This window comes from Orcinus orca, chromosome 16 (genome assembly GCF_937001465.1).
Source record: "Orcinus orca chromosome 16, mOrcOrc1.1, whole genome shotgun sequence".
NCBI lineage: Eukaryota > Metazoa > Chordata > Mammalia > Artiodactyla > Delphinidae > Orcinus > Orcinus orca.
Genome location: NC_064574.1, coordinates 57687911 through 57709688, shown reverse-complemented (window position 1 = coordinate 57709688; position 21778 = coordinate 57687911). Strand labels below are relative to the sequence as shown.

The following is a 21778-nucleotide window of genomic DNA, read 5'->3' as shown; positions in this document are numbered from 1 at the left end:
GCTTCCTGGCTTGTTGAAGTGGGAGGTGGAGATAGAATCTGAATCAGCAATGTCTTCCTCGGTGCTGTGTGACTCAAGGACCTAATTCACGTGGACACACCAGGGCAAGACTCCTGACCTCATTCAAAAGAAGCCAGTAGGGCTTCCCTGGTGGCGCAGTGGTTGGAGTCCGCCTGCCGATGCAGAGGACACGGGTTCGTGCCCCGGTCCGGGAAGATCCCACATGCCGTGGAGCGGCTGGGCCCGTGAGCCATGGCCGCTGAGCCTGCGCGGCCGGAGCCTGTGCTCCGCAACGGGAGAGGCCACAACAGTGAGAGGCCTGCGTACCGCAAAAAAAAAGAAGCCAGTAAACCAAAACAAAACCAAAAATTGAATCAGGCTTCTCTGTGTGCTAGGGATACAGTGATTAGTAAAACAAAGCAGAAAAAAAAACAAAATAAAATATCACACATAGTTCCTGCCTTTATGGAGCGAATGTTGCAGTGGGGGACACACGCACTCAAAAAAGCCTATGAATACATATTACAACCATATTAGTGCTATGAAAATGCAAGAAAGAGCACAGAAGAGAGGAAATTTACCTAACCAAGGTGATCAGGGAAAGCATCCCTTGAAAAATGATGATCTGGCAGTGAAATGAAGGATGAGGGAGATTGAGAAGGAGGGAGCATCCCAAGGGAGATGGACCAGCACAAGCAAAGACCCTGTGGTGAGCATAACGGGGCTGAGAAGTCACTGAAGAGGGAGGGGAGGAAGCAAGCCCACGTGTGGCCTGATTCGATCCTGCAGAGGCAACAGGGCCCAGACTCTTCTGGAATCTACAGGCCACGCTGTGCTCTGTGTCGTTTGTCCTAGGAGCCATTTGACACTGAGTGGTCAGTGCCAGAGTGGAGATAAACTCCGGGTATTGAGAGGGTGAAACCATCTTCTGACTCAGACAATTGGCTGTAAGGATTTATTGAGTGCTCACAGGGACGACACCAAACTCATCCCCAATCCCAACCAGACAGGCTGCAGAATGAGTGCATTGTGATCCCGGGTGAGGGAAACCGCATTGTCACAGTCACTATTTGCGTAATAACCATGGAGCAAATCTACTACCACTTGCTACAAAGTTACCACTCATTGCCAAGATGAGCAGACAGGACACTGGCCTGGAAGAAGGAGGGCTTGGACTATTAGCGAATCCTGGGGCTCGTCTCACAGTCTATCTTGCTTCATGGATGCGTCTCACCTGAGTGTGGAGAGAATTTGCGTGTTGGGCAGATAGATTCATTTAGAGGCAGAAGGCTCATTCAAATCCCAACTTTTTTGTACCTGCAGTGCCTCTGTTTTTCTAATTTGTCCCCTGAAAGTCTTGCTTGGCAAGGGATTTTTAAAAATGAAGAGAGTTGGCATTTTTATGCCAGGACTGGCCGATCACTGTTGTCGTATGAACTTTAGAAAAAGAAGCACCTTTGTGGGTTGTTAATGAGCTGAGTATTCAGTAGGCCCTCGGTACTCTGTTCTCTCTGTCCCATTCAAAGGAGAGGGTGTTGGAATAACCCCCCAGAAGAAGGCAGCAGAAAGGCATGCGGAGTGTGTGAGTTGCAGAGAGCAGCCTTCTCGACTCCATAGAGTGTCCGCGTGGCTGTCTGTCTCAATCTGCTGACTGTGCTCAACCTTCACTTCCTTTATGTTCTTGGGGGGAGGACATAGCTTTATGTGTTCTCTGCAAAGAAGGGACACCCAGAGTGAAGAACTGAGGGACCCCATTCTTCAATATTGGTGGTCTATCACAAGCATGCATTCTGGAATTATACACAAAGGAAAACATTCAGTTCATCATTCTTTAGCATGCAGGAAGTTATTTTGGGACTTCCTGTGTTGTCCTGTGTTTCTTTGTCCCACACGGGAGGAAAGGTGTGGAGGACCTGGTGGATGGGAAAAGAGAAGAAGGCAGGGGGAAGGGCCCCCTGACCCCACGTTGAATTCCAGCATGAAAGGGATTCTCCTCTTGGCCTCAAAATACCTTTGTGCTGAAAAGAAGCATCGTTTGCTTAGAAAGTGTTGTGCTTCTTCCGCTGTCTCCTTCACTCCTGTGGATGGCTCTGAGGTCTGGCTTCTGCTCCCTCCATTCGCTCTGGAGCCCCCAGTGGCCCTGTCCGGGCCCTGTGCAGCCATCCTGTTCAGTCTGTGTCCTCCTGGCCACTTCAGAGGCCTCCCATCCTTCCCGCCATCATCAAGCTCTCTACCCTCTTGGCTTCTAAGACTTCAAACGCCCCTGCTTTCTCCTTGTACCTCACCTGCATGCCCACTCGGTCTCCTTTCCATGTATCTCTCTTTCTGCTAGCTCAGGCTTTCTGATGTTTTCCTTAAGTCTTCAAGGCTCTTCTCTTTCTGCATATGTTAGGAGATGTCAACACAGCTGTCAACCCCCTGCAGGTGGACGATTCCTGAATCTCACACCCCAGCCCTAACCTCTTTCCTGATCTGCCTGCGTATCCCGCTGCCTGCTAGGCTTTCCGACATGGAAGTCTCACACTCATCCAGTCCCTAGCTGCATTCCGTGTATATTTCTCCCTTCTCCTCCCAGTACCTGCTTGTCCACCTTGCTCACTTGTTCATTCACCAAACGTTTACTGAGCCACTACTCTATGTCAGGCATGGTGCTAGGTGGCAGGGGTACAACTGAGAGGAAGAAAGCAAGGTCCCGCACCAGTTCCCCACCTGGCCATCCTCCTCAAGTCCTCCCTCTCCTCCACACCCCTGACCCCACCAGTCCCATCAGTTTGTTGCCAAAGCCAATAGGATCTGTCTCCTAAGCATCTCCTGAATCTTCCTCCTCCTTTTAATCTCCACTGCCGCTATCCAAGTTCACGTCTTTCCCTCCTTTTCTGGGATTGCTTCTGTGGCTTCTTGACCTGCTCTTCCTGCCTCTATTCTCTCCTCCCTCCAAGGCGTTCTTCATGCTGTAGCCAGGGTGGTCCTTTCAGAAGACAAAAATCTGATCATGTCACATTTCTGCTTAAGATTCTTCAGTGGATTCTTCTCATCAACCACAAAAAACCTTAGCTCCTCATCTCTTTTTTTCACTCCATTTCTGTGTCGCTCCATCCTCCCTTCCTCCCTCCCTCCCTCCCTCAATCTGCTGACCATTACTTCCTTTATGTTCTTAGGAGCAGGCCACAATTAAATTTTATGTGTTCTCTGTAAAGAAAAAGGGATGTCCAGAGTGAAGAACTGAGGATCCCCATTCTTCAGCATTGGAGGTCTATCACGGGCATGGCTCTCTCTCTCTCTGGGTGAGTCTAGGAGGTCAGTGAGCCTCCCCCACCCCAAGCCTCAATTTTCTCATATATAAAATGGGAAGAAAGAACTGTCTTCTGATTTCTCATCGTTTCCACGAGGGTTGCAGAAAGTATGAAATACATGGGGGTGAAGGGCTGGACGGTCAGTGGGCGAAGTGTGTCAGGGCTCTCCTTGCCTTTGGGACCCTGAAACAGGAGTCTCTTTTGTATTCAGTGATGTTGGAGAGGACAGACCTCCCTGAGCTTGAAGAGCTGACTTGGGGTCCTGTGGAACCTGCACTGGTTGTAGCTGGGAGGCGCCAGGGCTGAGCAGGAACACAAATGGACCATCATCAATTGTGTTGTTCTCCTTTCAAATAGTAATTTGGAACCCTTTTCGGAAGCTGACATTTCAATTTTCCCTTTTATGTCACTTCTCCAGAGAACACTCAACCCATCAATTTTTCTGTTAAAATATCTCCCTTCTCAACCCTTGTTTCCGTTCCTAATTCCTTTTGTGCTTGGAGTTCAACTGTGATGATGAACTCTGGTCGCATTAATTCATACTCTTTTTTTGAGCTTCAAATAGGTCTTCACTTAGCCCTTGTCAGGAGGGAACAAACAAATGCTACCTTTTTGTCGTGTGCCTGTACATAACGGTGCACAGGAGAATTTAGCATTGCCCTGTTAAAGAGGCCTCTGGTATTCTGTGTTTGGTCCGCTGGTCTTCAAGGGTATGAGAGATGAATAAGCCCGATGCTCTTAAGATGCCTATGTCTACATACGGTCCAGGAAGCTCTGTATTCTGTTAGCTTCACAGGGAAGTGATTAGTAAGCAGAATATTATACGCAAGTAAAATGGGGTAGATAGGGTTGCTAAATAACTTGGCATTAGTTCAGGGCTCATACATCTGCTGTGGAAACATTACTTCCAGAGGAAGAAGACTGCAGTGACCAGCACTGTGCTGAGAAGGGGTGATCTTTAGGCAATATCTGAATGTATGCACAGGAAAGAAGGCAAACATTGATGAAGAGGAGGGTGCACATTGCCGGCGGTGGAGAGCAAGGGCTTTGGAATCCAACAGAATTCAAATTAACTCACTTCGACATTAATACCGCCAACTCCATGGGCTTGTGCTAATGATTAAATCAGTTGATGTGGAGAAAGGGAATAGCATGGAATAAATTAACCAGTAGATAGCGGCCACTGTGGGGCAGGTGCTGTGCCGACAGGTCTGCGTACAGGACCTAATCTAATCCGCCAGGGAGGTGGCAATTGCTTTTCCCATCTCACAGTAGAGGAGATGGAGGCTTAAGATGCAGAGTCTGTTTCTCAAGGCCACAGAGCTGGTCTGCTGCAGAATAGAGGTTTGAACGCGGGTGTGTCTCATGCCCCAAACCTGTGTGCCGTCCACTGCAGCAGGTCACCTCCTGCAATTCTACTGGGTCTGTACTCTTGCAAAACAGTTATACCATCCTGCTTGAGTGTGTTAAAGAACCGGAAGAACCAAGCCTGCTTGCTAGCCCTGTCTAGAGAAGGCTGTTGTCACAGCCACTGAAGTGTATGTTCCATGAAGTCGGGGGTGACTGATGACCACAGGGCTGCTGGGGGATTTCGGATACCCGGGAAGGGCAGGAACACGTGGAGGGCCACCTGCGCCCTACTAGACTCCCAGGAGGCCCTTGCTTCCAGCTGAGCCAGTGCCTCAAGCGACCGTGAGGTCCGAGGGCTCCCTAAGGGACCCCCTCACACCAGCTGCAGGATTGAAGGGACCTAGGAGAAGCATCCAGCCTCAGCTGCAGGCCCTGCTTGCTTTATTTATTTGTCTTGGTATTTTTAAAAATGATGGTAAAAATACACATAACAAGATTTACCACTGTAATTCTGTTAAAGTGTGCAATTCCGTGGCACAGCTGCCTGCACAGTGTCATACAACCACTGTCTATTTCCAGAGCTGTTCATCACCCCAGACGGAAACCCCATGCACGTTAGCAGTCTCTCCCCATTCCTCTCTGTCCCCAGCTCCTGGCAGCCCCTCACCTGCTTTCTGTCTCTGTGGATTTGCCTGCTGTGGACGTGCCATGTAAATGGAGTCAGACAGTAGGTTGTCTTTGGTGTCTGGCTTCTTTTGCTGAAGGTCTGTGATGGCGGAGAGAGCAGAAAGGGGGCTTGGGAGTGAGGTAGGGATTGGGAAGGGAAACAGTGCGTTCCTGGGTTTGGATAGAGAGGGTTATCATTTTGTCTGAATCTGTTTGGTTCCTGAGTTCTGGAGAGCAAGTAGCAGGAGTTCAGACAACATGAATACCAGCCCAGTTCCCCACCGCCAATTTGTTTTCTGCTTCAGATCATGAGAGTTCGGGTAGCAAAGGATCCCTGTACTTCAGACACTCAGATTTGCCTGCCAGCTCCCTCATCTCACCCCCCATTCCAGCAGGACCCACTTAAACCCGGCCTCCCAACTCCATGGCCACGCCCATGAGTCAGCCACTCTTTCTCACTGAATATTCATTCCTTCCTTCCTTCCTTCCCTCTCTCTTACCCACAACCCCCTTCCTTCCTCCCTTCCGTCCTTCCTTCCCTCCTTCCCACCCCCTGCTGACTTGCACCTGCAGCTAACATGTTGTGTTCTTTTCTTTTTTTTTTTTTTTTTTTTTTTTTTTGCGATACGCGGGCCTTTCACTGCTATGGCCCCCCCAGCCGCGGAGCACAGGCTCCGGATGTGCAGGCTCAACGGCCACGGCTCACGGGCCCAGCTGCTCCGCGGCATGTGGGATCCTCCCGGACCGGGGCACGAACCCGTGTCCCCAGCATCGGCAGGCGGACTCCCAACCATTGCGCCACCAGGGAAGCCCACGTGTTGTGTTCTGAGCCCCACTGTGTACAGGAGCTGGCCTGGTGCCGTTCCTAAAGAGAGGAATTGGCATTAATCGAGTTGCATGGAGACAGATATTTAAGTAGACACTCTGCCTGGTGACAAGATCAACAATTGACGCCTGGACAGTGTGCTCTGGGAGTGCCCTGGGGGTGAAGGGGGAGGAGGGGAGGGCGGAGGCAGCAAGGGCTCGCTCTCCACCCACGGGTGGCACACCTGTCCCCACCCTGCAGTTCACAGAGCTCTTTTGAGTCACCACGTCACGGATGGCCGGGCACCCCTCCAGGAAACCAGAGTCCCACTAGGTCCATTTTATAGGTGGAAACACGGAGGCTCAGAGGGACTCAGCCACTCACTCTAGTGTGAGAGCAGCAGGGCCAGCGTGCAGGAGGGGGTGGCTGCATCCCAGGGGAGTTGATTCCCACCAGTAGGTGGGCGTGGGCAGCGCCTGAATGACAGCGATCTCTCTGTGCTCGCCTGGGACTCGCCTGGGAGCGGGGCAGCTCTCCCGGCGCCTCCCCTCTTCCTCCTTCCTGCACAGTAAGCTGTGGCTCACAGCCTCTCCCTGAAAGTGCTTTGTCGCATAAGATGATGGGACGGAGAGGCTGTGACATGTGGCTGTCTCAGCCGGCAAGGCCGATGGAAACACACAGGGGTGAGGATGTCAGACAACAGACACCGTCTTGCATCCCTCCCCACTGTTCCCTGGAAGACAGAGGCCGCCTGGCATCATGGCTGCAGCCTGCTGTGAGGTCAGACCTGTAGGTCTGAACCTCTGCTCTGCCAGACCCTGGGGGACCTTGGACATGTGACCGACCGCTGCAGCATTGCTACTCAAAGCTTAGTCCATGGGCCAGCAGCATCAGTGTCACCTGGAGCTTGTTAGCAATGCTCCAGTCTGTAACCACTGAGTCCGAGTCTGCAGCGGAACAAGAGCCCGCAGTGGTTCCTACGCTCGTTAAAGTAAAGAAGCATCTCTCTATATCCTCAACTTCCTCAACTGTAAAATGGGAATAGAAATATTAATACCTTTCCTGAAAGGTTAGTGTGAGGATTAAATGCACTACAAGCTCTCTGCTTGGCCGAGGAGTCATCCTGATGTGCCCAGGACCTAAGGGCCTCCAGGGATGTGGGACTTTCAGTTTTAACACTGGGATGAGTTGTCACCTGCTCTCAGCTCATGCCTGGCGCACAGTAAGAGCTCCTTTGAAGGGGTGGTGTCATTATTAGGACGTTTAGGAAACGGGGGAAAGAGCCACAGGGGAATGTTTGTATTCTCATTAATGCTATGCTCGTGGGTTGTAGTGTCTTGGGGCTTGGGTTTCATTGTCCTCATTGTGGTTGATTTTTTCCTGATGACAACAGCCACAGTAATCCCAGCTCTCATTAATCAAGCTCTTGGTATGTGCTGAGAGCTATACATGCATTATCTCAATCACAACAACCTCTTTAAAGTAGGGACTAAAATTCCCTCCATTTTGAAAATGAGAAAATGGAGGTTCGAAGATAGGACATGTTTTGCCCAAGACCCTGACATTAGCAAGAAGAGCCAAGACTTGAACCCTTGGTCTATTTGGCGTCAATGTCTGTGCATTTAATAACATGCACATCCAGATCCCCAAAGGAAGAAGCAATTTCCTCTCGAAGCTCAGCTTTCAGAGTTGTTTGTAGGCATTTCTTAGGGAACAGTGGGGCATTTTGAAGAGGACATTTCTACTATAATGTTTACCTCCAGGGCCTGCCCCTACCAAGTGTTATGGGAAAACCTGAGATTCTCCTTTTTCCAAAAATAAAGCTGCCTCCTTCAGTCCCCTCTGTGTGTGACAGCCAGAGACGGGAACTTAATGAAAGGGACCTGTTTGCTTTTTCTCCTCGCTGGAACGGCTTAATGACAAGCGATTATTATTGGTGTCAACTTGTCATGTCTTTCATCCGGGTCATGGCAGCGTGGCTGTCAGACTCTCTGAGAGGAAACCAATCTCAGCAGCATATGAAAGAAAAATGAAACAAAACAAAACACCCCCAAAATAAAGGAATGATGAATAGCTCATGCAAGGAAGGGAGAGATATGTGGAGAGAGGCGGCTGCCCTGGGGAAAAAACAGGATCAGAAAAGAGAAGGATGGTGAAGGGAAACGCTCCACTCTGTAGCTTGGATTCTTCTGATTTAAGTTCAGAAGATGAGTGAAGAATGAATCACGTTATTCTCCATTTTTTTCCCTAGCTAAAGTGACGTCAGAGATCTTTGGTTGCCAGTGACAGAAAAGCTAATTCAAATTGGCTTAAGTAAAATCAGGTAGTTAATTGGCAATTAATTGGGACATACAGTGACAACAAGGGTATTGGCTTCAGGTATGGCTTGAACAAGGTGCTCAACAACGATGTCAGGACTTCGTAACTCTCCATCTTTCACCTTTGCCTTTGGCTCTGATGACTTCCTTCTCAGGATGGTGTATGGTGGCAGGATGGCTGCCAGAAACTCTGGCTGAACATCCTTCTAGGTTCAAATCTAACAATAAGAGAAACTGTCTTTCCTAGGCACTTTTTGCACAAATCCTAAGAATCACTCTGATTGTACCAGTTAGGACATGTTCCTACCCCTGAACTAATTGATGGCACTACGAGAATTGGATGGGCCAATTGGTTTGACTGAGAAAGGGGAAAGGATGCCTCCCCGTGGAAATTCACTATGACCAGTAAAGGAAGAACAGACGCTCAGTGGCCAGAATGACACGTTACCCATGATGTGGCTCAGGGAGGCTGCTTGTGCTTCTTTAAGAAAAGGAATCTGAAAAAAAATAGCTTCAGGTGCACAGAGAAAGTTCAGTAGCCCAGTGACAGTTGGGACCTCCAAAAAACGATGCTCTCATGTACTTGGGTTTATCAGCTCCTTGGAGACCTGACTCAATGATCTGATCAGGTAGAATTTCCCTCTGGCTTTCTCTGTGAGGATGGCTGGACCTAGCCTCAGACAATCCATAATCGCTAATGACCCTGTTTAGAAGCCCTGAGTCAGATGCTCACCCGCAGTTTGACAGAACCCCAGGTGAAGCCAGCTTGGGCCTTTGCTGTGTGCTTGCGTAGAAATAAGGGCCTGAATCTCAGCAGGTGTCTCTTCTTGGCCTGCCCTGCTAATGATCTAGGAAGCAGGACTGGGTCCAAGAGCAGCAGTCGCCATGTGGTTCTGATGAGTGTAGAGGATGCTGGGCTGTCCTAAGCTAGTTGCAGCTGGAATCAAGGACTACATCTCTCCGTGCATGTGTGTATTCTCTCCTCCAGCATTACGATGTATGTTAGAGGGAGGGCTTGACTCTGGATGATGAACTGGGACAAGCTCTGGAAGGCCCAGGCAGACGTGGGAGTCCTAGCCACACTATTCAAGATGAGGGTACCAGTTGACTAAACAATATAGCAGGCATTTATGTGCCTTACTGCATCTTCAAGGGAGGCTCCCCACTTGGCACAGATCAGAATTCCAAAGGGAAGAACAGGGCTAGCTCACATGAAATTCCAACGTCCCCAGAGTCCCAGATCCTCTCCCAGCTGCCCTGCTGGGAGATACTAATGGTGCATTTAGCAGAGGAATTGTTTGGAATAATATTACTCAGCCATAAGAAAACGAAATTGAGTTATTTGTAGTGAGGTGGATGGACCTAGAGTCTGTCATACAGAGTGAAGTAAGTCAGAAAGAGAAAAACAAATACCGTATGCTAACACATATATGTGGAATCTAAAAAAAAAAATAGGTCACGAAGAACCTAGGGGTAAGACAGGAATAAAGACACAGACCTACTAGAGAATGGACTTGAGGATATGGGGAGAGGGAAGGGTAAGCTGGGATGAAGTGAGAGAGTAGCATGGACATATATACACTACCAAACGTAAAACAGAGAGCTAGTGGGAAGCAGCCGCATAGCACAGGGAGATCAGCTCGGTGCTTTGTGTCCACCTAGAGGGGTGGGATAGGGAGGGTGGGAGGGAGGGAGATGCAAGAGGGAAGAGATATGGGGATATATGTATATGTATAGCTGATTCACTTTGTTATAAAGCAGAAACTAACGCACCATTGTAAAGCAGTTATACTCCAAAAAGATGATAAAAAAAATTGATCTAGGAATTAAATCCAGACCCCTTGCCATGATCTTCAGAGCTCTCACTGTGTGCTATGGCCTCTGCTTCCTGTCCTAACTCATCTCACCACCCTCTCCTTTGCTGATTAAACTGCAGCTGTTCTGATCTTCCTCCTGTTCCCTTTCCTCCCTTTGTACATGAGGTTGCTTCTGCTTGGATGGCTCTCCTTACCCCCACCTCACCCCTCAGCTTTGTCTGGCTGACAGCTCCTCCTTCACATTCTGTTGATCAGCTCTGACGTATCAGACCAGATGATCGGAAGGGGTGCCCCTCTCCACTCCACCCCTGAACTGCTGCATCATCTGATTTCCTTGAAATCATCCTACTGATTTCCTTCTTCCTTGTCTGTCTCCTCCCGTAAGAATGTAAACTTTGTAAAAGTGGGGATCTTCACTTTGGTCGCCTCCTTCCCTAGATTCCCTTCCCTAGAACAATGCCTGGCACATAGTAGGAGTTTGTTATAGTGACCGAATGAGTGAAAGGCAATTAATAGATGAATGTCTCTTCCTAGAGCAGAAGTTCTGGCAAGTCAAATACTTAAATACTTAAAGCACTAGTCTCACTTTCTGCCCACTGGCAGCCGTGAAGACTCCGAATGCTACTCCCAGTTTCATTCCCAGAGCTGTGGCTTAGTGCCATGCAGGGTGTTGAGGAGGACTCAGAAGGGCGTGGGGTCCTGCCCTCAAGAATTCTAGCCTGAAGGGCAGGCGAGATGCATGCCTCTCAGCAACTAGGCAACCACACACAGTCAGGGCTGAGGGCTGGGCTGTAAAGATCAAGGTGCTGGAAACTCAGAAGGTTAGGAATATGTAGGAAGTGGGGTAGTAAGGAACCCGTAGTGGATGTGAGACTTGGGGCTTGACACTCAAGGCTACCATCTCCACCACTAACACCAACTCAACTTGACTGAGCCCCTCCTATGTGCCAAGTGCTTTATGTACATTACCTCTCAAAATATGCACAGCAGCCCTTTAAGGTGGTGACTGTTATTATCATTCCCGTTTTTCAGATGGGGAAATAGAGGCTTAGGTTAAAATACCCACTTCCAGTAAGAAGCAGATCCCAGGCAAGCTGTCAGCAAAGCCATGTTCCTCCTGCACATGCCCCATCCCTTGTGGGTTCACTTTGCAGAAAACACTTCACACACGATGGCATCATGACACAGCAAAGAGAGCACCAAATTAGGAGGTGAGAGACCCTCCATGTCTGTTACTGCTGTCCCGCTGATTTATGTGAAATTTGGAACAAGTCGTCCAAGATTCTGGAGCCTCAGTTTCCTCACCTTGAAAATAGGGGAGTTGGACTTGGCAGCACCAAGTCTTGCTGTTCATCAGCACTTTCAGGGGCAAATACATAACCTCAGGCTCCTCAACGGAGATTCTGATTCAGTGGAGATGGCTTGGAGCCTGGAAATCTAAAGGTACAAAAAATTCCCCAGGTGAACTGATACATAGCTACAGGGTTGGATACTGAAGGCTTGGATTAGTGTTTTCAATCCTGGCACATTAGACTTAACCCAGGGAATTAGAAATATCCTGGATTCCATCTCAGACCAACTGGATTGGCATCTTTAGGGGTAGGCCTGGTAGGGGTGGGAGAGCATCAGCTTTAAAGTTTAAAGACTTTTGGGCTCTTAAAATGTGGTTAGTGGGCTTCCCTGGTGGCGCAGTGGTTGAGAGTCCGCCTGCCGATGCAGGGGACACGGGTTCGTGCCCCAGTCCGGGAAGATCCCACATGCCGCGGAGCGGCTGGGCCCGTGAGCCATGGCCGCTGAGCCTGCGCGTCCGGAGCCTGTGCTCCGCAACGGGAGAGGCCACAACAGTGAGACGCCCGCGTACTGCAAAAAAAAAAAAAAAAAAAAAGTGGTTAGTGTCACTGAGAAGCCAAATATTTAATTGTATTTCATATTTTAAATTTCAGTGTAAATAGTCATATGTGACCAGTAGGTGCTGTATTGGAAACCCAGGATTAGAATGAGGTTGAAGGCTTGGTAGCTCTATGTGGTTCATTCCTTGCTCCACCCCAATCATAGTACTCTTCTTTGTAATTGTCTTGCCTAATACCCATCCTTCCCACTCTAGTCTAAGAGACTATTGCACGAACTCTGAGTTAAGCCTGTGTTTAACTCAGGTGTTCTCCTGGTCTCTGAATCAAAGCACTTCAGCTACCTTGGACAGCTCCCCTACCTGGGAACCCAGTAGTCACCAGAAACCTAAGATTAAACTTCTCATTTGAAGAGAGAGGAGGATAGAGCGGAGAAAGATGTTGTTAGGTTATTTCAGACAAATGCCAGTGGATTTGCTCCTGAGAGAAGCAAAATGGGAAGTAGAACACAAATCATAAAATGGTCCAATGAGTGGAGGTTGCTTGGAGTGGAATTTTGTGTTTGTGGGTGATGGAACTGATGTGCTTTTGGGGAATGGCACCTGGGTATGACTTCCCCACTCTGTTCCAGTCTCCTGATTGACAGTTGATGTGAGATCATTGCTACTGGTTGCCCATTTCTGAGGGATTTTCTTTTCTAGTTGGGTGCCTCAAGAAAGATTAAGTGGTGATATTCATCACACACACACACACACACACACACACACACACACACACACTTCTTCCTGATCTGCATACCTGGAATCAGTATTTCCCAGTAGCTAAGTAACCAGATTTTGGATTTGGATCACCTAGTCTGGGATCCTCCCTCTGCCATGTACTATGTGGGTTGGGCAAGTTACATTCTCTGAGCCTGTGTTTTTAATCTGTAATACAGGGGTCATAATAATACTTCCTACTGTATGCCACATTGTACTACATATAGAATAGACCAAATTAATATTAATTTTGATAGTGACCATGATGATGGTGATGATGATGAGGAGGAGGAGGATGGGTGGATTTGATGGCTGTGATGATCAAGGATGATGATGATGATGATGATGGTGATGATGACGGAGGAGGTGGAGGATGGCTGATGAGGGGATAAAGATCCTCTAGTGAAACAGATCCAGCTTATATGTATGTGAGAATGCTATTCATCTGAATCCTCAGGCTCATCAAGTTTGACACTTTTACTTTTCCTCTCATCCATGGAAAATGAAATCAAATATGTTTAAAAGCTCAGTTAGCACACAATAAGAGTAGCAGAAGGTACATCGGGGCTTAGCAAGGCAAAAAGCAAATTCCCAAGGAGTCCTGCAAGACCTTTGTTGGGTCCCTTGTGAGATTATCCTCTTTTTGGTGCTCACCCTGACAGGCAGAGGAAAATAAGCTAAAATAAGGGTGCAGGGTTGATAGCAGCAGCCAGTTCTGTCTTGCTTCCTAGGGATGAGTTTCCTGCTCATTTATTTTCTCACCAAATATTTCCTGGGCCCCTACTGTGTGTCAGACATGGTGCTAGGCTTTGAAGATGCTAACTTGAATAACGCTCATCCTGCTGTTGAGAGGAGACAGAGAAAAACAAATAAATCAGCTTTGGAGTTCATGTACTCAGGTCACAGAAATTCAGTTTCAGTTGGACTGGCATGGAGCACGAGCATTGGTGTTGTTTTTATAACTCTCCAAGTGATTCTGTTGTGCAGCCAGGAGTGAAAGCCACTGGTGTGTGCAAAGGAACATTGGATGACATCTTGCAGTAACTGAGCTGTTGTCGCATGGGGCCATGTGGATTTTAAGGAAATCATTTAGCCTCTCTTCCTGTGTCTTTATGAGAAATGCCGTCCATAAGGGTTATAACCACCAGCAACACCTCATCTCTTAGGTAGTTGGAATTAAAGGGATAATGAGTGTGGGTGTCCTTTATAGCCTTATAAATGGGTAAGTGAAATTAAAGTTGGTTTTAGACTCTATTAAACATCAGACCTTGATACCCATGGAGTCAGGTCTCACCCTGGGGACTCAGCAAGATCTGGAAAATTCTAGAACCTTACTTATCCCGGGACTGGAACACAGAGTTGAAAGCAGACACCCAGAATCCCACACCTGCCTTCCTCCCTGACTCTGTGTTTAAAACAGTTTGTTCTGCTTCTGCAGAGCAGTGAGCTTGGGGAGGGCACTGCTTTTGCTTCAGAACCAAAGTGGGTGTCTGAAATCTGTTCCTCTCTCCCGGCTGCACACTGCCAAGGAAGCTGGTGCCAGAGGTGGTCAGACTGATCTGACCACGAAAGGGCAGGCTGTCATGGCAGGAGGAGGTAAGTGCAGGAGGGTCAGCCTCTGCTATCTAGCTAGGAACCGGGAAGAACGTGCAGGACCTTGAAACAAAGGGCCATTTGGCATGTCAGATGCCAGGTCCTGGGAGTGTGGCCAAACTCCCCCATCACCTCCTGCCGGTCCCTAAAGCCACCTTAGAAAATCCCAAAGCTAAACGTGAGCCTCTTCAGTGCCTACTTGCTTTCATCCCTCCGAGGGGTATACAGTATACACCACAGTGGTTTTGGAAGCTTAAGTTTCAGATGCCAATGGAAATGAAAGTGGCGTAGGGTAACTGCATGAGGTCCATAAAGGACATTGGCGATGTTTTCTCTCCAAAGCGTGACTCATCACTTCCTTCTCATGCAGCTCCCTTGGGCTCAGGATGAATGGGCTGGTTTGAGGAGGGAGGAGGGAATGTGAAATTAGCATGTCAGTAGATCTGGAGATACCATTTTTTACAAAGGATAAGGATCCGATCCCCTTAGGTTTGTGGCAGTGTCCATGTGGTCTAGAGGACAGAGAATGAGGAGAGGGGTCCCCAAACTGTTGGAGTCAGACATGGATAAATGAGCCTTTTACTCCTTCTAGTTCATCCTGTCGTCACAGCAACCCTATGGGATGGTGCTCACGATTCCCATTCCATAAGCAAAGAAACTCAGGTCCAGAAAGTTTAGGTAATTACCCATGGTCACATGGCTAGTTAATGCAGAACCAGGACGTGAGCTCAGGTCTTATAGACCCCAGAGCCCATGTTATTCCAGCTATGAAGTTTGACTGGTGTGCATGGAGGGGTAAACTAGAGTCTGAACTGAATGTGATAGGCCTAGGGGAGCCACTGCTGACTACAGAGGAGAGGAGTGGTGTGATTAAAGCTGTGCTTTAGGGATTTCAATCGGGCAGCCGTGAACAAGGCAAGTTGTTGAGATGCTCAAGTCAGGAGTGAACTACGTCTTTTAGAGGGACAGGTATCATAAACCCCTGATGTGAGACACCAGAACTCCTGACCCAGGGGGAAAATATTGAATAATAGTGGGTGAAAATAATAGTGACGTACACTTGTAGAGCACATGATATTTGATGGGTACTGCACTGGGTGATTTTATACAGAGAAATCATTTAATTCTTACAACTTAATGAGGAAGTGCTATCATTGGCAATAGGGTAGTGAGGGGTGAAAAGCTTGGAATCTTTCAGGCAGGCAAACCTGATTCGCTACCTGTGTGATTCTGAAAAAATCATTCTACCTCAGAATCTACTTATTCATTTGTAAAATGGGGATAATACTAGTACCAGTTTAGCAAGATTGTTGGGGGTGGGATTAAATGACCTACAACCTAGAAAGTGTTGAGCCACATGACTCTTACAAAGTACTCCTGGCATGTTAGCTGGTATAATTATTACCATTGCTATTCCCATTGTACAGATGTGGAAACTGAGGCCTGGAAAGATAAAGTGATTCTTCCCAAGGCTACACAATTTGGATTGGTACCTGGGCAGTCTGATCCCGGAAGTTACACTGCTATCCATTCTGGGGGAAGAGATTAATGGGGATCAGAAGAGGGTAACAGGAGAGATTCAGCTTGGGCAGGACAGTAGGGATGGCACAGGGCAAGGGGTTTGTACATACTCTTTCACAGGGGGCTTGTGCCAAGCCAGCTCTTGGCTATTGAATGGCTATCCCTATAATTACCTTTCTCCTTTCTGAAGTTTAATGTGTAGCCATGCCCTCCTTTCTCTACGTAGAGGGCCAGATAAGGCTGCATTTGCTTACAGTTCTGCTCTGTGCTCATGGGTACACGTACATGGATATAATAACGTCTAACTCATAGTACATAGAGCAGAGGTGTTGGAGCATCCCAAACACCACCAACTCCCACATCTAGCATGTTTGACCTCCACCTCTTCACCAATACCAGTTATCCCAAAGAAGTGGGACAACTGGTAGTAGGTTGTCTCAGAGGTCCTTTTTATTGGGTTCCAACTGTGCCCTTAGCATACGTCCACCTGAGAACTTTCTCCGTTCCTCATGTGCTCAGGGCAAGATGCTGATTCCATTGCCTTTTGCAGTCATAATGTAAGTCTAGTGACCGGCTTCCTCAGAGGCATCTTTGCTCCATGGGAATGATGACATTTCTTTTGTAAGTAAGGTTGGAACTTTTCAGTCCCATCCCAAGAGACACCTGACAGTGCTTTAGGTTGATGACTATAATTGTCTTGAGACTTCACTTCTGTGCCGCCTTCTGCTCGTGGATTCTTTATATTGTTGCCTTTCGGGGTATTTAATGAGGCTCTATGGGCAGCTGTTGAGGCTCACAGGACTTATATATTCTCCTTCTTATCAATAAAGGACACACTAAATATATCTGGGCCTTGGATGGTGACGTGGTTCCTCAGGATAGGGGGATGATAATGTTGAACGTTTTTATTTTTTGGACATGACATTCGAGAGCCATATAAAAAAAATACAGCCTTGGATACTGAATCTCCCCTTTCACTTTGTGTTTACACCAAGGACATTTCTCTTGAGCTTCACTCACACATTCATTCACTCATGCACTCCCTCACCCTCCTTCTCCAGACGGGTCGTGTGCCAAGACTTCTGCCAGATTTTGGGGACAGAGGGATGAGGCCAGCAAAATCTCTGCCCTTAAGCAGTTCGCCACCTTGTTGAGGCGTGATAGAAAGTGATTAATCAATCCAAGAATATTGGATTTCTCCAAAAGCTACTGTGGGGGAAAAGATAATTATCCCAAGTCTTTAAATGTTACCCCATTTAATTGATTTAATGATAGGTAAAATTCATAGAACTGTAACGTTGGAAGCGGCCCAGAAGGCATTTATTCCTGTTTCTTCTCTCTGCCTTCAGGCCGTGCTGCACTCAGATTACCCCCCAACCTCCGTGCACTTTAGAAAAGGGGGTTGTTTCTAAGAATGATGGCTTTTAGCCCTTTCAGATAAAACTTCCTAGTCAGTGAGCATCCACAGGGAAGACTATGCAGACTTGTTGAAAGGCTTGACATGCACAGCTACTAAGTGTTGTTCAGAAAGACATGAATGGAATCATCCCCTCTTCGCATACACACGCACACACGCACGAAATGGAATCCTCGTATTTGTACACTTGAGGGTGTATTAAATGCCATGGTACATACAGAATGCAACATGCAAGCATGGCTGCAATATGATAAGGACCCTTTGAGAATTCTTTCAGTTCCCAGAAAAAAATATATCTCTGCATTTGTCAAATCCTGTTTTGCTGTAATACAGAGCCATACTTTCTGTTTAGTTGGCATTTTTGCACCATGCCAGTGGGTCCACAACATGGTTTAAGCGCCTACTCTATGCAGATCTTCAGTGATCCCAGGAAGGCTGTGGTGGTATGTTGGGAAAGGGGCTGGAAGTGGAACCAGAACCTGAGTTTGGACGCTGACTTAGCCATGGACCATTCTGAGCCTCATTTTCCCCAACCAACAATACCAACTTCATAGGATCATCACGGGATTTGACGAGTTAAGGAGTGTGAAGGTAGTTTGGAAATGGTGCCACTGTGGGCACCACCCACTTTTTTTTCTAAATGGAAGTTTGTTCTCATGATCAGATCATGACTTGGTGAGATGTTAGGACTATTAGAGACCCTTTAACCCAACACAAGTAACCGTGTCACTTCCCAGTGTAAGAACATTCGGCATCTTGCCCTTATGCTCAGAATAAGGTCTAACATAGCCTCTGAGGCTGTACGTGATGGGGTTTTTGCCAAGCTCTTCAACATCATCTCACCCCCCCTACATCACAGGCCATCATGCATTTATCTCCAGTTCCTGGAATAGTCAAGATGTATCCTCAGGGCTTCTCTGACTATACTGTCCACTGGCTTCCCCTCTTCTGTACCTGGATATTCCTTCAACACCCCCTTATGCCTCTCAGCCCCCAGTCCATAGACGTTGCTCTTCTTCACTTTCCTTCCAGGTCTATGAAGGCAGAGGCCATGTCTGTCTGTCTTATAAATCATCATTTCTGCAAGCTCTAACATGTTGTTGCCATGTAATTAGGCGTTCAACAAATATTTATTGATTGAACAGAGAGATGTCCACCTAGCATTTATCATACTCTATATTACACAGGAATCTAGAGTTCAAGTGAATCTAGAGTTCAAGACTTTAGAAACACTCCTAAAATTGGCTTAAGTGAACATGGAACTTGTGGCTTACATAACCAACAGGTCCAGAGTAAATGGCTCCAGGCACGACTGACTCCAGATGCCCCAAGTATGTCATCAGGAACCTCCTTCTATTTCCTGTTGTTGTTTTATTTCTGTCAGCTTCATTTTCCAGTCATGAGCTTGGGGGCCAGATAGAGTTCATTCTGTTGGACCCATCTGAACCCAGAGGGGTGGTGGTGAGATGAACTAGAGGAAAAATGAAGCTGGCAAAATAACAGATGTCCTTCACTGTTCTGGGCTGTGGGCTCCAAGTTCAGGGACCTCTCTCATCCCTGTGTTTCCAGTATCTGTTCCAGAGTCTGGCATACGGTAGGTGCTCCGGAATGTTTGTGAATGAACAGATGTGGGATTTATTTTCCCTCACTTCTAGGAAGGAGCTTCTTTAAGCCAACAAAGGCAGATGGTTGTGCATAAACTGCCTTCGGCCTCATCCTCTGTTTTGCTTTCTTTTTACCTGTTGGCAGGATCCAACGTCTACCTTCTTCCAGTTTGGAGCGTCCATCCAGCAGCAAGTCACCGTCATGCTGAAGATCATGCAGGATTATGACTGGCATGTTTTCTCCCTGGTGACCACCATCTTCCCTGGCTACAGGGACTTCATCAGCTTCATCAAGACCACGGTGGACAACAGCTTTGTGGGCTGGGACATGCAGAACGTAATCACACTGGACACGTCCTTCGAGGATGCAAAGACACAAGTCCAGTTGAAGAAGATCCACTCCTCCGTCATCTTGCTCTACTGTTCCAAAGACGAGGCCGTCCTCATCCTGAGTGAGGCCCGCTCCCTTGGCCTCACTGGGTACGATTTCTTCTGGATCGTCCCCAGCTTGGTCTCGGGGAATACGGAGCTCATCCCCAAAGAGTTTCCATCGGGACTTATTTCTGTCTCCTACGATGACTGGGACTACAGCCTGGAGGAAAGGGTGAGGGACGGCCTGGGCATCCTGACCACTGCTGCATCTTCCATGTTGGACAAGTTCTCCTACATCCCCGAGGCCAAGGCCAGCTGCTACGGGCAGATGGAGAAGCCAGAGGTCCCACTGCACACGCTGCACCAGTAAGAGGGGCTCTTTGCTTGTCCGCCAAAGTGGAATCAGAGTTTTGTTGTTGTTTGTTTAAATACTAAAAACGATATGTACTCATTGCTGAAAATGTGCACTGAAAATAGAGAATGTTGTGTGTGTGCCTGTGGGATTTGTTGGTTTGTTCTCTCCCCTCTTCCTCTCGTCTCATCTCCTTTTGTTTTTAAGTAACATCATCCTTGGTTTTCTGCAACTTACTTTTTTTACTCAACGGTATACCCTGGAAACCTGCACCTGAGATCTATTTGTCTGTCTATCTATCTATCTATCCGTCCTCTGTCTATAGCTATATCTTAAGTATGTGTGTATATATAGATATATGTATGTATATACATGCCTATCTATATACACATGTATGAATATATGTAGATGTATGTATACATACATGTGCATGTGAATATGCACAGATATATGTAGATATACATATGTATGTGTATATATAGATATGTATGTATGAATATCTACGTTCTTTGTAAACTGCACATTGCATTCCTCAATAGGGATATACCATGATTTATTTATCCAATCTTCATAATAATAGAAATTTATGTTGTTTCAGCTTTTTTTCCATTAGAAACTAAACTGCAGTGATAATCATCCTTACCTGTCTCTTTGTGCACATGTGCAAATGTTTTTCTAGGGTTGATTCTAAGAAGTAGAGTTTTGTGGTCATGGAACAAGTGCATTTTAAAATTTAAGTGTCTATTGCCAAATTGTCCCACAAAGTAACTATATATTTTATGTTCACACTAGCATTCTGTGAAATCACTCGACTTCCCACATCCTCACCAACACGTTACATGTTGGGGAAAGTGCCCACACTGGTGCTCCTAGTCTCAGAGTTTGTATCTGAATTTCCTCCCTTCATATGGCCTAAGTGTTTTGTTTTTTTTTTTTTTTTTTTTGCAGTACATGGGCCTCTCCCGTTGCGGAGCACAGGCTCCGGACGCGCAGGCCCAGCGGCCATGGCTCACGGGCCCAGCCGCTCCGCGCCATGTGGGATCTTCCCGGACCGGGGCACGAACCCGTGTCCCCTGCATCGGCAGGCGGACTCTCAACCACTGTGCCACCAGGGAAGCCCATGGCCTAAGTGTTTTTGTAGGCTGTTGGAAATCTTGGCAGACATCACTTTTAAATCTGCATTGTATTCCATCATATGGCTGTATCATAATTTAGTTAACTACTCCCATCTTGGTGGACATTTAAGTTAAATTTGATGTTTCCGAGAAGTGTCATTGTTCTTTGTGGGCCATCATTATGGCTCAGCTGTTGAGATTTAGAATGATCACTCCTACACCCATTTTGCGTGTGTTTGCCTGATGTTCGTTGATTTAAGCCATGCTCATTCTTCAGATAAGCAGTGTAGCACTGTGATTAAGGGACTGGGCTGTGGAGTTGGACTTGTTAGGGTTCATATCTTGTCTTGTCCACTTTCCATGTGACTTGGACAATCATTTTACCTTTCTGGGCCTCAGTTGTTCATTGCAAAATGATGGGGTGTTTTTTGTTTTTGTTTCTTCTTTTTTTTGTAATTTTTATTTATTTTTGGCTGCTTCGGGTCTTCGTTGCTGCGCGCAGGCTTTCTCTAGCTGCGGCCAGCAGGGACTACTCTTTGTTGCGGTGCGCGGGCTTCTCATTGCGGTGGCTTCTCCCGTTGTGGAGCACGGGCTCTAGGCACGTGGGCTCAGTAGTTGTGGCACATGGGCTCAGTAGTTGTGGCTTATGGGCTTAGTTGCTCTGCGGCATGTGGGATCTTCCTGGACCAGGGATCGCCTAGGTGGTGGTTCTCTCACTTCAACATGCATGAGAGTCACTGGGAGGGCTTGATAAAATAAGACTGCTGGGCCCCATGCTCAGAGTTTCTAATTCAGTAGCTCTGGAGTGGGCTCTAAGAATTTGCAATTCTAGCAAGTTCCTGGGTGATGACGATGTTGCTGGTCTGGGGAACATGCATTGAGAACCAATGTTCTAGGGGTTGTCCTGAGTATGAAATGAGGTGATGCATGAAGAGTGCCCCTTAGCATGG

At 47.4% G+C, this 21778-nt stretch overlaps 1 protein-coding gene across 1 annotated transcript in view; it reads left to right on the top strand.

Annotated features, from left to right (window-relative positions):
* The window catches only part of GRIN2A (glutamate ionotropic receptor NMDA type subunit 2A), a 374217-nt gene that overhangs the window by 191511 nt on the left and 160928 nt on the right, over positions 1-21778 (top strand). Inside the window, exon 2 of the mRNA XM_049699105.1 lies at positions 19135-19727. Coding sequence (XP_049555062.1) covers positions 19135-19727 — 593 coding nt within the window. The remainder of the gene's footprint in view (positions 1-19134; positions 19728-21778) is intronic.